The 16,106-nt window shown below is 35.5% G+C and overlaps 1 protein-coding gene across 1 annotated transcript; it reads right to left on the reverse strand.

Annotated features, from left to right (window-relative positions):
* Positions 1 to 1,064: 1,064 nt before the first annotated feature.
* Positions 1,065 to 15,358, reverse strand: LOC110459702 (PDF receptor-like). The gene is made up of 2 exons (XM_021512077.1): positions 15,043 to 15,358; positions 1,065 to 4,362 (listed from the first exon to the last, which is right to left on the reverse strand). Exon 2 carries the CDS (start codon positions 4,347 to 4,349, stop codon positions 3,186 to 3,188), a length of 1,164 nt encoding a protein of 387 aa, XP_021367752.1. The 5' UTR covers positions 4,350 to 4,362; positions 15,043 to 15,358; the 3' UTR covers positions 1,065 to 3,185.
* Positions 15,359 to 16,106: the final 748 nt, after the last annotated feature.

A 16,106-nucleotide genomic window follows, 5' to 3' on the forward strand; every position in this document is an offset into this window, starting at 1 on the left:
TTAATATGCCTTGTATTTTTCAACCCAGTTCTCTCTTTGAAAGGGTGGCATTACATATGTTTGACCTAATTAACATTTGAATTCATAGAAAAAGGAAGAAAATGTTTCCCTTCCGGAACACCTGGTTCTGCCCATGTGGTTTGTTAGTGATATATGTGTACAATTTGCCTTTAATAATGCTTTGCAAAAGTTTCATCATTTTGCATCACTTTAAACAATTAGCCTATAGCTTAATTGAACTTACATTTATTTACATGCTATTCATCTGTTATAATGTATGTATCGTTATGTCAAACATTTAATCGTAGTGTATAATCAGCTCTTGTTGAAAATTTATTTTGAGTTCGAATTTCATATTGTTATCACTGCATTTCTCTCTTGTTTTCTTCTAGCTATCATGCACACTTTTAACCAAATACCGACATTGTTGTGTAGATGTGTAGTGTTGATGTTGGAGGAGTTTTCCCTGTGTGTTATCGGTGGAATACATCTTTATTGACATTGAGCTAGGGCATTTCCTTGTCAACAAAATGACTCAACTCTTGCGGTTTCAATTGCTGCATGTTTTATTTACTGCCATTACATTGTACAACCATCATAACAGTCTATTTCACAATACAAACCTATGTGTAGTGGCATGCCTCTTTATTTATTACGAGTATAATATAATTGTATGCGCGTCATACGTTATTTTAACAGACATTCGAACAATATATGACACCTAGACAACAACGTACATGTATGAGATGATAGACAAAACTATTTTTATACAGATTTTTCATCAACAAAACAAAATGGTATGACTGAAAACACAAAACATTAAATATTATTGGTCTGGTCCCGCTGTTAAGAGTGATGCCAACTTTCAAAAATCTATATACATTTTATTTTATACAATTTATATATGATTTATTTATTTTACAATTTATTATATACATTTATTCATGAATGCCTGAAGGATATGTGATAGAAGATGTTAAAGACTTGCTTTCGTATCATGGAAGTTGACGTTCATAAACTCTTTTTTTTCAAATCTTTAATAATGTAAATACAAATAGCAGAAATTACAAAGCTTTCACATTTTTATATACCAATATATTTCAGTTCATATATATATTCAACGAAATACAATACCATATTTAATGAGAATGTTTACAAAAACTGTCAAAACCAGTACAAACTGATGAGCAGTTCTGTTATATTCAGATTGCAAGATTATTTGAGTAAAAATAACCAAATGAAAGCGTGTTTTACATTACACGGTACATAAACCTCATCGTTTCAAAATCATGAAGGGAGAAACTGCTCAATATGTTTAAACATGAGAAGAAATAAATAAATATAATAATATTTAAGAAAAATAAGATAAAAGTACAGAAATCAATTAACAATCGTTTGAATTATGTTTGTGTTTTCAGCCATAAATGTTTTATCAGTGTCCTGGAACTAACTACGTAGCAACCGTTGCTGTCATACAGTTAATAAATGGCTATTCTCCTTTCACTTTTACAGTTAAATTTGATCCTCTCCAGAAATGTCTTGTATTGAGAAACGAACTGTGTCCGCCGAGCTGGTTCAAAGCCTTTGCGTAACAAAACACTATCCATTCCAAGTGTCCTATATTTGTCGGCAATATTCATTACACTGAGTTCCTACTTCCGCGTACCGGAAGTGACAGATCATTAACGATTTCAATGACGAAATCAACAGGAAGTAAATGGAAATAGTGTATTGATTGTTTTTTGCTCACATGCAGTTCCAATGTCTAATAAAATGACAGTGTTTCTTTCGGGTCAATATCGACAGTCTTTTCATGTGTCCTCAGCGAACAACGGAACGGTGATAAAAATATAAGACGTCTCTGTCCTATATTTCTCTACAGAATTAAACGTCATGAAAAAAACACAATTACTCATAAGCACGGTACGGCAGACATTGCATAATAAGAGCGATTTAATAGATTTTTCAGAAATATGAATTTTGCAAAGCGATCTTTCATCTAAGTTTTTGCATCTAATATCAAAAAGATAATTTCCATTTTTTCATTAGTCGCCCAAAATATCAACATATTTATCGTTAAAAAGACATTGTAAGGATATATCAAATTTCACTAAATACATTTGGTGTTCTAGCCAATGTTTTTAAACTTACTATTATGATTCAATCACTTGCCTGCTGAGTTATAGTATAAGACAATACGCCATTGTTATTTTGTTTAACCAGGGTTGAGTCATTTAAACGCAATCAAATTTACGTTTTAAAATTTAGATAGATGCGATTTTCGAAGAAATTTGTTTCTGATTTTTCATGGTTTTTTTACATTTGGTTATTTGTATGGAACGATTACCAATTGGAGTGATGGAGGAGAAACGTTACGAAATCCTGTTGATCAACAGTTAAAACAATATCGACTGTAAATTAAAAATCTTAATCAACCATCCGAGAATATTAGGAAAGAGGCTGAAATTACACATTACTGAATACCATATGGAAACTGATACGGATGAAACTCATAATTACTGCCAAGGTCTAAATGTAGTATCATAATCTAACGATTCAGTGTAAGATTATATGTAGCACATTTAGAAGAATTTGAGTGGCCAAACTGCAGAATAAGCATTGCTAGCTAACCCCACAGTACCCTTCAACATCCAGACTACCGACCTACAATGTGCCTTCTATGATAAAACACATTTAGGAAAATAACCTATAGCTAGATGTAAGTGGGCTTTATAGGCAGGTGGTCTCTGTAGACAGGTGATAGCTAGATGTAAGTGGGCTTTATAGTCAGGTGGTCTCTATAGACAGGTGATAGCTAGATGTAAGTGGGCTTGATAGTCAGGTGGTCTATGTAGACAGGTGATAGCTAGATGTAAGTGGGCTTTATAGTCAGGTGGTCTCTGTAGACAGGTGGTAATGCTAGTCAGGTGAATGTTATATAAACAGGTGATGTGTTTAGACAGAAAGTTGTTATTGATACTTTTTTTTTATTATGGATAGCTACACATTAGTTTGTACAAAGCAGATTCCCTTAACAGATGACAGTTATGGAGCGGTTTCTTCCTATTCATGTACTTGAATTTATTTGATGAATTCTGTCACTGAACCATGACAATTATAACCAAACTATTATGCATACAATAATTATGTCATTGTATATCAATCAGAGAACTAGCCCGGTACTACTAAGCTGAGGCGGGCAGCACTGTCTGACTATACTTGATGTAAGCATGTACGTTATTATTGAGGAAACAGTACAATATCGACAAGACGGTTCCTTGTGACGAAGTCAAGATTGTGGAAATGTATGAGCATGAAATGCACTTGATACGCGCATGCGTGATGATCATGTTGAACAACACGGACACGAGTATAACGAGATAAAATAGACCAGACATCAGAACGTCGTATTTGATCTTCCGTACGTCTAGGTTTTTCTTGTGTTTTGTGCACTTAGTTCTGGCGAACACGCGGTAAGCAGTAACACAAAGTAGGGAAAATGCCGCCAGCAGTGCCAATAATTTTGGGATCTGCATGATCCAAATTAGCGGAGATTCCGTGTGACCAGTCCAGTCTTTCACCTTATGACTCACTGCCATGGAAACGGCCCAGACGGATGTTGGAACTATTGGTAATCCCCAACCTATCACAATGTAGGTCATGTATCCGGAAGTGCAAATTTGTCCTGATCTCGATATCACTTGTAGAAAGTGCGAATCGTTGGTTAGCCACAATATAATTGCTAGCTCTGAATATTGTTTCATGGTGGCGAGGAGTTCGTAAGCAAAAGTAATCTCGACTGTGGCAATTTTATGCAATTGAAATAACAGTAGGATCTGAATGATCAATTTTGTTGCAGCGTCAAAAATGACTGACACAAACAAATGTTTTTGGACCCTAACGTGCAAAATTCCATTTACAAATTTTGGTAAAACGACATAATATATCAATAGTGCGACAAAAATTGTTACAAGAGCGATGCCCAGCAATACTATCGCAAGAATGTTCGATATTTTCGCGTTTTGGTTGAGCGATGCTATTGACGGACCCTTGATGAAGCATTCCTCATAAAGAGTCTTTTGAAAAACGATATGTCTATCCGGGATATCGGACCATTCACCGTCCGTACCACATCGTCTGTATACAAACTGTAATGGGTTCAATTGTAGATCAGGAAGGTCTGGACATGGTTGTTTAACCTGTGACCCCGCCAGGGTTGGCGGCCAGCACGTACTCCCGTCATGCGTTGCGTTACAATACCGTCCGACTTCCGTTGGAATAGTTAGATTTGAGAAAAGCTTCATACAATTTTCCTTTGAAATAAACCCGCTTTCGATTTGTCGAATCATCGTGACTTCGAATCTGGAATGATAAAAATAATACACTTTTCAATGCTTAAAAAGGATACCAGAATTATATTTAATATGGAAAATACAAAATATAAAATTATAAAGGACCTCTTATCAAAGCATGCAAGTTTGCGCTGTTATGTTGACAAGTATTTATTATCGAATAATTGCAGTACCTTTTAAATGGCAATAATTATATTCTCTGATTTATCGACAGAACCCCTTGTTGTTTTTACAAACGAACTGACACACACTAAATTAACCACCGTTGTCGTCGGTACAGCTTTTTGATCATCGTTAGGTAAACGAAGTTGGTCCGTCGGTGTAACGAACTAACAACTAAAACGAGCACTCAGTGACCAAAGCGATTACTTACAGTATGTTGAAAGACACAACCTTTCTCGATAATAACACCCTGCATCCCCACCAAATGTGTTTACATGGCATAGGTGATTCGATATTCAAGTTTTCTGTAAAACTGTCGAATGCTGACGGAGAATAACTGACAATACAACGTCACCATGTTGGAAAGATTTATTGTGCCCCATATCTACTCTTTATGTAAAGCTAAAGATCACTAATTAGCCTATTGTTATACTTATGTAAGCTACTTAAATATCATTGTACTATATTCAGGTAAGGATATTTGAGTGATATGACTTGATAAACCTCTTTATCTATTGACCTTAATTTCTGCAGGGACAAAAATGCAAATAGAAAGTATGGGGTAAAGAGTAAGTATGGAGAAAGTATTGACGACGGTTCGCCTCAGCAGGTCCTGGTGACATGTTCTCAGAATATAACCGGTATAGTGTAACGTTTGTTTGTCAAAATGACATTCAATCGTGGTGGCACTTTAAAGAAAACGTTTACTCTATATTTACCATCGAATGGCATTGCCACTATATGACCCTACCAAATTCAGTTGGCATTCATAAAGGCTATTAATGGCGACATAATTGTTTCGTTGGATACTACTGACCATCCCCGGGCCGATGGCTGTTCTATTCAATGCACAAGCATTTTTTATGAGATGAACATTTAAATTGGCTGGATCATGTATTGCATTATTTTAATTCTGTGTAACCGGCTTAATTCCATTACATAACACTGACCTTGTATCAAACTACTGGTGAAGGTACTCTTGTCGATAACACGTAATTAACATGACACCGAAACCCTTGATCTGTTTAGGAGAAGGATGTTCATGCCTAGTTAGTTTTACGCAATTTTTTCAGCATTACCTTTACTTTTGATTTTGATATTTTACGATATAAAGTATAACTGGTATGCATGTATTCTACATTTCTGAAGATGAAATATATTCCATGCTTGTTTGACGTGTAAAATGATAAATCAAACAATTCGTATTTAACTTTCGAAGCTAACTGAGCATTTCTCAGAACTCGGAAACAGGGAATCACACAGAAACACATGGCTTAAAAATTCAAGCATCACCTTCCTTGATTGAACAGAGACCTAGTAAATGAGGGAGAACACGGTCTGATTTTCTATTTTAAGACTTTTATTCTGATATGACGAGCAAATAGTCGCAAACGACCACCCAAACATGAACACGGTAGACAGCTTAAATGTATGAGTACTTTACAATTAACCCCGTGCTAAAAGTTCATAGCTTATGTCAAAAATTATCACAGATTTCATATTTCCTTGTGAATAAATTACCCAAAGAATCATTGTACATAGATCTGTTTAAGATCAACATATTCCGTCTTTGCGTATTGCAGAGTTATCTTCTCTTGTGAGCAGGTATTGATTGTTAAGTCATTGGTTTTTGTGAGAAAATGACGTCGTTTTCTCAAAAAATGATGACGTTACTCTCACAAACAAATGACGTAACAATCAATACCAGCTCACAAGTGAAGATAACTCTGCAATACGCAAAGACGGAATTATCATGTCGTGTTATTGGGAAGGAGTAAGGAATATTGACTTGCTTCTTACTTTTTATAAAGACACTACACATTTTCGGGTATCTGAAAAACTTTCCGTGAAAGCGCCGCGATCAATGATTAAGTAAATTTTCATTTTAGTGATAAAACAAGCCTTTTCTGATTTTACATTAACTTGATGTGTGTCTATTTAACAGAAGGTTATAAAATTGATTCTTATTTATTTTTCATGTATTTTCTCAGTATTTGATTCCTTTTTTATTTATTGCTAAAAAAGGTTTAAATGATAACGCAAAAGTTATCAAAAAGTAAGCTGATGTTACACCTATATAGATATAATCTATTGAAAGAAAGGATGTCTTTAAAATTAAAATGCCAAAGGTTTTCTGGAAATATGAAGGATACTTTTTATTTATTAAACTGAATGAGATGAGAAAGCAGTACATTATTCTCATATTAACGATTCATCAGAAATATTTGTAGTTCTGAAGTAAATCACCTCATATGACAATGTAATAATATAATGTACAGTCACTCATCTCACTCATTCCGTTGCAGTGATTTAGAATACACTGGTTCACAAATTCAATAAAACCATGTTTCCGGTGCAACTGTTTCCACCAGAGCGAGGCGCTAACAAGGTGAACCCCTCTGTCGGAACGAGGCGTACCGTCTTTATGACTGTACAGACAAGGCGTTGTTTACGAACACTTCAGATATCGGTCTTTTGGAGATAACCTGGGTGTGCATATGTTGTTAGTGCAGATTACTGCAGTTTTAGTTTATGCAAGATGCATACGTAAAATAAAACGTAAGATAATATTTATTATATTTTCTTAATTGATATTCTCTTCTGTATTTATATTAATGCATTCCAACGAGTTGTACTTGTTTGTCGATGCTTGCTTATTTACACGTGTGATACACTTTTTTTTATTTTTTTTATTGAAGTGGTCTTATAAACACGTGTTGTTTATTTGTATTGTTATTTGTACGGAAGATAATCCAGGTTATGTAGAAAAGTAATATATTTCGGTGTTTCGTGTTAGTCACTCGGTATTTCGAGAAAATAACTCGGAAATTTGACTTACTTTACTCGAAATAACGAGATATGAAGTAGAAAGTTCGAGTTAGTTACACCACATAGCTGCTGAAATAGTGACTTTCAATATCGCAGTGAAAGTTTTTATTATTATTTTAAGAGAAAAGCATAAAATATTGTCTTTTGTGTAGTTGTAACAGGCATGGTTTACAAGACACACTAGATTGATAATAAATCATCTATTGTCACTAAACGTTGTAATGTAAATTTGTTAAACAATATAGTGTCTGAAGCCCCTTTCATTCGTTGTACTACATCTAAGTATAGTTCGGTACACCAAGACTAGATTTGTGGTTACACAAGTTATACTAACAAGCCTCCGACAGCTCAATGGTGGATAAGGAAGAATTCTTTGCTAAAATATGTAATCAAACCTCTTAACGTAGCCACTGAATCAATCCACCCATTAATTATCTAGTGGTTGAAATATTAATTCCACGGAGGTGGGGTGGTGCTGGGGCTATTGTATTTAAACGTTGTAAATGTGTATAGGAATAAACGGCTTCAGAGGCCGTTTTCCTCTTTAATTGAATGTTTGTATGTTTCGGAACACTTAGACAAGCCTATTTTCATTTTTGTTAAATAATCTACCACAGGTAAGACTTAAATGAAAAAAAACTAACCTTGTATCGACATGGAACACTTATATCTGTTATAAATCTCATTCACTTTACTGTACTGCAATAGAGTGACTTTTATGATACAATGAATATGCATACAATGGGATACAAATCTGAATTTACTATTCAAAAGTGGAAACATAATACAGAACAGGAGAATTTTTACACATAGATTATTTCGTAAACTTCAATGAAATCTTGGTCAAGTTAGCCAATTCTCTGTTTACTTTTATAAACACACAGAACTCGGTTAACCATACACTAAGCTGACAAGGTATTAACAGACGACTAAGGCAGGATGGTGACAGATACCTGTTTTCGTCTCTAACCAGTAGGAATGTCTTGTACTCATATTAACGTTTCATAACATAAACGTTAAGGCAGTGCATGCTGTCCACTTTCTGGTTTTTGTAACATTTAAAAAGAATCTAACTTAAAGCTGTTTTCGCACCTCACACACTTGCGTTGTGCCATTTCCTTTTAGTCACTGCTCGCGCCGTTCATACACAAGTGTTGCGCAATTTCTAACAAAAGACTGTTCATACCTTTCTAAACAAAAACCTGTATACAGAAGACCTCTGCCGACCTGAATCGTTTGGACCAATCATTCGTTAATAATGGAGAAGCTTTGAGTTAGGAGTTGCTACATTACTTAGAGAGTGAACATGAGTAGTATTGTATTTATATGGGAGAAAGACTACCTTAATAGTTGGTATGTGGCAGCAAGTTCTCGTAGTGATAAATGGCATGTTTGTGAGTGATAAACATTTAAGATAAACCAAGCTCCACAGTGTATGTAATCGGAAGTGGAAAAACGCACTTCAAAATTTAAATTGGTTAATATGTATCCACATGCCGAATTGCAAAACGCCGCTTGTACTGTTTATGCGTTTTAACTAGTTTTTTAATTTATCACCACAGGTCGAATATCTTCAGTCTTAGACCAGTTATTTTGACAGACATGTCATTCTCAGAATATGTGTTAATATTGAGGTTTGATAAAGTTCCCTTACTTAATCATTTAAATTATGTATACATTCTCCCAAACAAATAAATAATGTAATAATTTCAGCGTTTTAAAAATACATTTCAGAAATACAGTTTAATGAATGACACTTTTATATGACACCATTAATTTGGGCTATCAAGGATTGAACAGTTCTGTCACAGAAAAACATTAATGTTACACAAGGGAAGTTATATTTAGACATTGTTTCGGTTTCAAATCGTTCGAATCATTACGTCCGTGTGCCGAAAGCAATGCATATGTGATGTTTCGTACAATTTGCAACATGCAAAACAGATTAATACTTATCTGTGTAAATAGATCAGTTCATTGGTGTTGTTTGAAGAAGTGAAACAGCTAGACAAAATGGTGCTATATTAATATGATATAATACTTATTATTTCATACATGGTATCAATATAAAGAACTATATGGTTCATATAAAGGCAGATATATTTGTCACGGTCGAGCAATCAGATAAAACAAATCTATTTATCAATTACATACCTACCACGTCTGTTTGGCAACTGTACAAAAATGTGTGATTTTTTTCTCTCGTTTTATTAAGTTGTTTTGACAGACACCTACCATTTGGTAGGCTATCCGAAAACACGATCATTGTCAATTACTTCCTATTTCCCAGATGTGACCGTATGTTGGTCTTACAGATTCAGAGGGTGCAATGATCGAAACCCTACCGTGCTAGATGAAGCAGAAAGGATGTGTACCGAAACAGGAGACTCGTGGAATATATTTATTTTGTAGTGAAATTAAACACGCTAACAACATACTCGTAAAACCCTGTTATAAACTATAAACAATAAAATAGAACGTAACGAAAAAAAACTAAACCTCACACTCAGAGAGAACTCCTAGTTCAAATGTTCCCATGGGTCCGAAAACGTCATTAAATATTCACCTGCTCGAACCCATTATATGATCTGAGGATGCGATTAATATATGACCACCTGTGTAATCTTGGATAGTTCCTCTGTGACTTAGTCTTACGGTCACTCAAGAGAACAACAATTATCGGCCGCCACCTAATCCTCCCTCCCTTTCAGTGCAAATATTCTACTCTTTCTGGAACTGTGAAAGTCCATCACCCGAATATATAGTGACTTGGTGAGGTACCGTACGATTATCAAATGGCTATGACGTTACATGAACTGGTGAAATCATGTTTGGATATTGATTGTATATGACCTTATCTATCGCAAGAACCTAAACCCCCTTTACAAACATACTCTGAACTAAGACGAACACGAAAAGGAGACTTGAAAACATTAATGCATTGTACATACTCTTAACCATGACTGTAAGTCTGTCACTGAACCGAGGAATGTATAATGCAATGATTTACAGATCGCATGACGACTTCCATTAACATGTTTAGTACTTTGAATCAAAACAATGAATTATGTTTACTCGTTGCGTCTCTGTAACAGGAACTCTAATTTATTGAATATTACAGTTGGCCAGACGGAACTTAACATTGATATCAACGTGACCCATGACAATATATTCATACGTTAAGTTTTTTTTAGCACTTCCCCTTCTGTTTCAACAGTAGTTTATACCAATTTGGATTACCGACATTTTGGCCCCCTAACACCGACATAAGTCCTAGAAGGACGAAACAGCTGTATGATGAAGTGTAATTCATTTTTAGCATACTGTATCTATTAAATCTTAAAGGTACGTTTATCTTTCGATATCATTATATCTGTAGTTGTTAAAGCTAGGATAAGAAAGAAATTGAAATTGAAAGTAAATGTGGACAGGTATTTTACCAACAATCTCCTTCATCTAAAGTTGCTACACAGCGGCACACTAATTAGCGGGATACACTGCTGATAGTGTACAGTTTGAAAATTCCTGATATTATCATTATCGTTTCCCACGACTGCTATATCATAGACAGATGATACATTTTGCATTAGTAAACAATCCAAATCATACCATATCTCGTCGTTATCAGTTTGGAATTATCACAGTTGCAACATTTTACAAATTTTAATTTGTGTAGAATTATCTCTAAACGAGAGTAATTTACATATCTACAAAATATCATTACCCTGTGAATGAGCATGAACTACATAAAACAAATAGAGTATGGAAGCTGTCTCGTAAACACTGATAATGGTTTAGACATTAGGATTACCGTCCGTCCCTTGCACACACAGCATCGCTAACATCCGAACACCTGAATATCATATAAAACACATTCATCAAGTATAAAACCACGAGCATTCATTTGTCTTAACCTGTTTATTTGAGAATATTAATCGGTGATAGACAAGAGTAAGACCAACCAAAACTCACTTATGGGCGCGGGGAACCCCTATACTTTCGTTCGTTGTTGCATGTTTACAGGAGGCGACCAAAGTGGTGGTCTGTGTGGTGGTCTGTGTGTGGTGGTCTGTGTGGTGGTCTGTGTGGTGGCCTGTGTGGTGGCGGGATGTTTGGTAAACTCAGTAAGGTCAAACAATGTATTGTCGGTGATGGACGATCACGGACAAAGGTAGATGTGACAAGAAAAACATAGAATTACATTTATGTATACAGGGTTGAAAACGAAAGCATAACGGTTTCAAGTATCTTACATGAGTACAGTAACTACGGTAGCACCTAATCATAGAACACAGAAGAAAATAACCGATTATGAACATGATCTCTCATTAGTCACCCCATGTGATCATGCAGTGTGGTAACAGAGAATTGTTTCCCCCTCACAACCTGCAGAAGTTCAGCAGCAGTACCAGCCAATAACATGACACCACAAATACATAAACAATCTTAAACAGAGGTCGTAATATGGATAATTGGGCGGATACTTTTACTTGCACAAGTCAGTTGGATGAAGATAGGATATGCCATGTATGTGTCGATATCTTTGTGAAATCAATCGATAATACTATTCCGTCTTTGCGTATTGCAGAGTTATTTTCTTTTGTGAGCAGGTATTGATTGTTACGTCATTGGTTTGTGTGAGAAAATTACGTCGTTTTCTCAAAATTTGATGACGTTACTCTCACAAACAAATGACGTAGCAATCAATACAAGCTCACAAGAGAAGATAAATCTGCAATACGAAAAAACGGAATATCGATAAACCATGAAGGAATAACAATGGCCCGAATGAAGTCTCTGAACATATCCAGGATCAGTTTTGATAGTACACTGTGACGGAGATTATGTCAGAGGTTCATAGCGTGGAAGTGATTCGTTAAGTTGGCAATTAGAGTTTTTCAATATTGCAGAATCACGTTCTCTGATGATCCAAAACGTGTTCGAATTTTCGATTAAGATAAGTGTTTTTGTTTTTTGTCCTTACAAGTGGAACCGGTATATAATACAAAGGTCGTGTACGGACTATAAGTTATGATCGGCTGTATATTTTTTAATGACATTTCGCACTCTACGTATTACTACACGTCAGTGTGTTACAATAACAGTTCAAAGATGAATTATTTTGCTTTCCAATTCGTATCTGGATCATCAATTTTGATTGGCTACATATGATATACACATCCAATATATCACAAACCGACACGTACCCTATTAGTAAAAGGTCGAAAGATGTTGATCCTCTCAAATATGTCTGTCTGTCTATAAACTCATTCTGTATAAGGAAACCACTTGTCTTATGTGCGATGTTTTTATGTCCCTTTACGGTCACATAATACGGGGTTGACGGTCAAATTTGTCAGATTTACAACAATTGGAATAATCAAGAAATATCACAAACAACGATGCATCAATTATATGGCGTTATAACATTACAAAATAAATTCGTGATGAGATCAGACCAGTTCGCAGGGTAAATATAAATAATCCGCAACATAATGTATCAGGCATGAACACACATGCTACCCACTTCGAATTCTTTAACATGAGTAAAGGATAATGTGGAGAGATTGCTCTGATACCAACACATTGTATAGGGCATTATACTCAAAGGATTTAATTCATTGTAAGTCTAGGGTAACATTCTAAGCTCTGTAACGAGTCTGTTTCCTTCCACATGTCAATCACACCGTTAAGAATGTAAACGAGTCCGTATCAGTTAAGATACATGTGTTTTCGCGAAATCCATTTGCGTTAGTGTGTTTACGTGGGAACAATAGATTCTGTGGTCGGAAGGCGCAGTGGATAACACACTTGCCTTTCACCAAGGCGGTCGGAGTTGGATTCCCCGATCGGACGTGAAAAGGTATGGAGTCACCTACCCGAGTACGTGGGTTTTCACCGGGTACTCCGGTTTCTTCCCATATTAAGACCCCGCACGCTAACGTCCAGGATAATTAAAGTGATAAGTATAATTTGTAATAACTTGTTTCATGACTGTTGTAAAAAAAAATAAAGTTTATATTTTCTTAATTTTAGATTTTTGTTTTTGAGAAATTGATTGATTTCATTGTCCACTTAAAAGTACCAACATTCTGAAATAGCATAACCTTGACGTAATGACATGACATGGCATACCGCAGGTAATAACTCTATAACGGATGGTAACCAGGGGTACCTAGGGCGACATCACCCAAAGGTAAGATTACAACGAAAACACCTCATTAGGTGCCTCATAGCATAGAGTCTTTACGATTATGACTCCGAACCAGTATAGGACGGAAGGTTACTACTGGGAAAGGGAAGGTTAACGATCGTGAAAATATAATGGTCATGTATATTTCACTGACTTACCAAACTGAAAGATAGGCTCAAGCGTCCCTCAGTCTAGATAGGTAATAAGGAAATACGCTTCCCTGTTGTATATTTAACGCTATATTTGTCATTTGTTGGCTGCCTGTCTTCGTTGGATGTTTAATATCTTTTGACAAGTAATTCTGGGCGATATCCTGCAATGCTTTTAACGTAGACGGTAGAAACATTTATATATGTTATCAAAATGAGTTACCGCACTCTGATAGTATTGTCATGATTTGTAGAGATTTGGAAGTGAATAAGCGATATCACAACCATAAGACCAAAGTGTATTATTCTTGATAGATACCGTTTTCGTACATCTGTAAATATATTATTCCTAAAGTTTAAAAAAGAATCCAAGAAATTGAAGAGTTTTAGGCCTTGATCAACCTTATGAAAATATTGTTTTTATCCCGCTCGCTCGTTACATTTAATGGTCAAGCATTAAGTTCTTATGGGATCAAATTGTACGTGTAATTAACGTCTTATTAGAACGGTACAATCTAATAACATCAAGGTATTTACAAAGTGGTTAAATAGTTTGAATGGCAATATTTTGTAACCTCTTGTGAAAACCTTTTTTTTTGCGTAAGTGTTTACATTGGTATCTTAGACATATTTCTAATTTTAAAATCGATTTTTCTGATTAAGAAGTTTTTATCGCGAGTTGAACAAAATGCGGATTCAAGATATACGTAATTCTAAAATTCTAAAGGGAAAACTAAGGGTAAAAAAACCGAAGTATCCTTCATATGTAACGATACTTGTTGTACCATTTCGAACGAAACGGTTCGAAACATAAAGTCATTTCAGAATAGTTAAAACATATCACAACCGAAATATTCGAATGCTAATTTGTTAGACTAGCCACTTCATTAACCAATATTTGTATCGCGATAAACGTCAGACCAGCTACTTCCCTGGCCGAGATCTTAACCATTCTAAAATGTCAGATATACCATTTGAAACCGCTAATCATATTCAGACACATATTAATAGTTAACCCACTTTCAGCTATATCTACTGGAACACTTTCAGTCATTCAGTTTATCACTGTCAGAGCGGGAGATTTAGTCAAAAGTTATCCTGTAAATAAGAACCAGGTGTACAACAAATGACCACACAGAAAATGTGTTTTGAGCATTTGCTGAAAACAGTCCTATAGAAGTATCCGAATAGGTTCATTTCGTTAATGTAAATATCATCTAATTTATTACTTATTCAACAATTATTGTATAAGAACACTTTGTAAAATGTTCAGATATTCAGATGTCGTCTTTGACGATACCATAGCTATTGTTATGTATTATGAACAGTCAAAATATCACTTAACATACGAACTTACCAGGTTTTAAGTTTTTCCTACTTTTCCAAATAAACAAGAGTTCACCAGCAGATTTGGACGCGTAACATGCAGTCAATAAAAGCTTGTAAATCCCAATATTTTGTCGTAGCGAACAAAGTCATATTTCTCAATATACCATTGATGGATTGTGCAGCTATTTCGTTTGTACGTGATACGATATCAACTGTGGTGTACTGTGATTAAATAAAAATAACTGAAACTGGTGCCAACAAACACGATAAGAAATTGGCATGAAAAGTCTTTTTCACATAAACCAATGTATTATGTGGTTGGTATTGGAACGTCCTGCCCCGTCAGTGGGTGCGTGCTTTCTGCTACCACAATAGGGTGGCTAGTGGTTAAATGAACCCGAATCCTAGTCGGTATCGTAACGTTCAAGCCCTGTCAGTGACCGCGTGCTCTGTGACTTACATTGCTTCATGCTCTCTGCTACCACACTGGTTATGTAAAGTTCCGCCCCGTCATTGGCCGCATGCTGTCTACTTCAGACAGCATTGTGACGTCCGCGACGTCTTGGTTTTAAGAAGTAATTTACTAGTTTTCTAATAGTAAACTGAAACGGAGCATTGGTAATTACACTGCTATTAATTATAGCGATAAGCCGTCGAATTTATCGTTTGTTGTACAGTATCGGACTAATAAGGGTTTTTTTTACTGGAAGGCTGTCGATACGATTAGGTTAGTCACTGACTGCGAGTAATGCCTGACTGGAAGGTATACTTCCTTCATAACACACTTCAATGAACTTCTCCGTTGAAATTAAATAGCGTTTACTAATATTGAAGAACTATTGTATTGTCATTCATTCCATAGTATCTTTTCTTTGAGTCATCGCAACAGCTAACGTCAACGGCTATTATCAACAACTAACGTCAACAGCTAACGTCAATAGCTAGCGTCTACAGCTAACGTCAACAGATAGCGTCAACAGCTAACGTTACAGCTAACGTTACAGCTAACGTCAATAGCTAGCATCAACAGCTAGCGTCAACAGCTAACGTTACAGCTAACGTCAACAGCTAACGTTACAGCTAACGTCAACA

This window comes from Mizuhopecten yessoensis, unplaced genomic scaffold, assembly GCF_002113885.1.
Source record: "Mizuhopecten yessoensis strain PY_sf001 unplaced genomic scaffold, ASM211388v2 scaffold10185, whole genome shotgun sequence".
NCBI classification, from domain to species: Eukaryota; Metazoa; Mollusca; class Bivalvia; order Pectinida; family Pectinidae; genus Mizuhopecten; species Mizuhopecten yessoensis.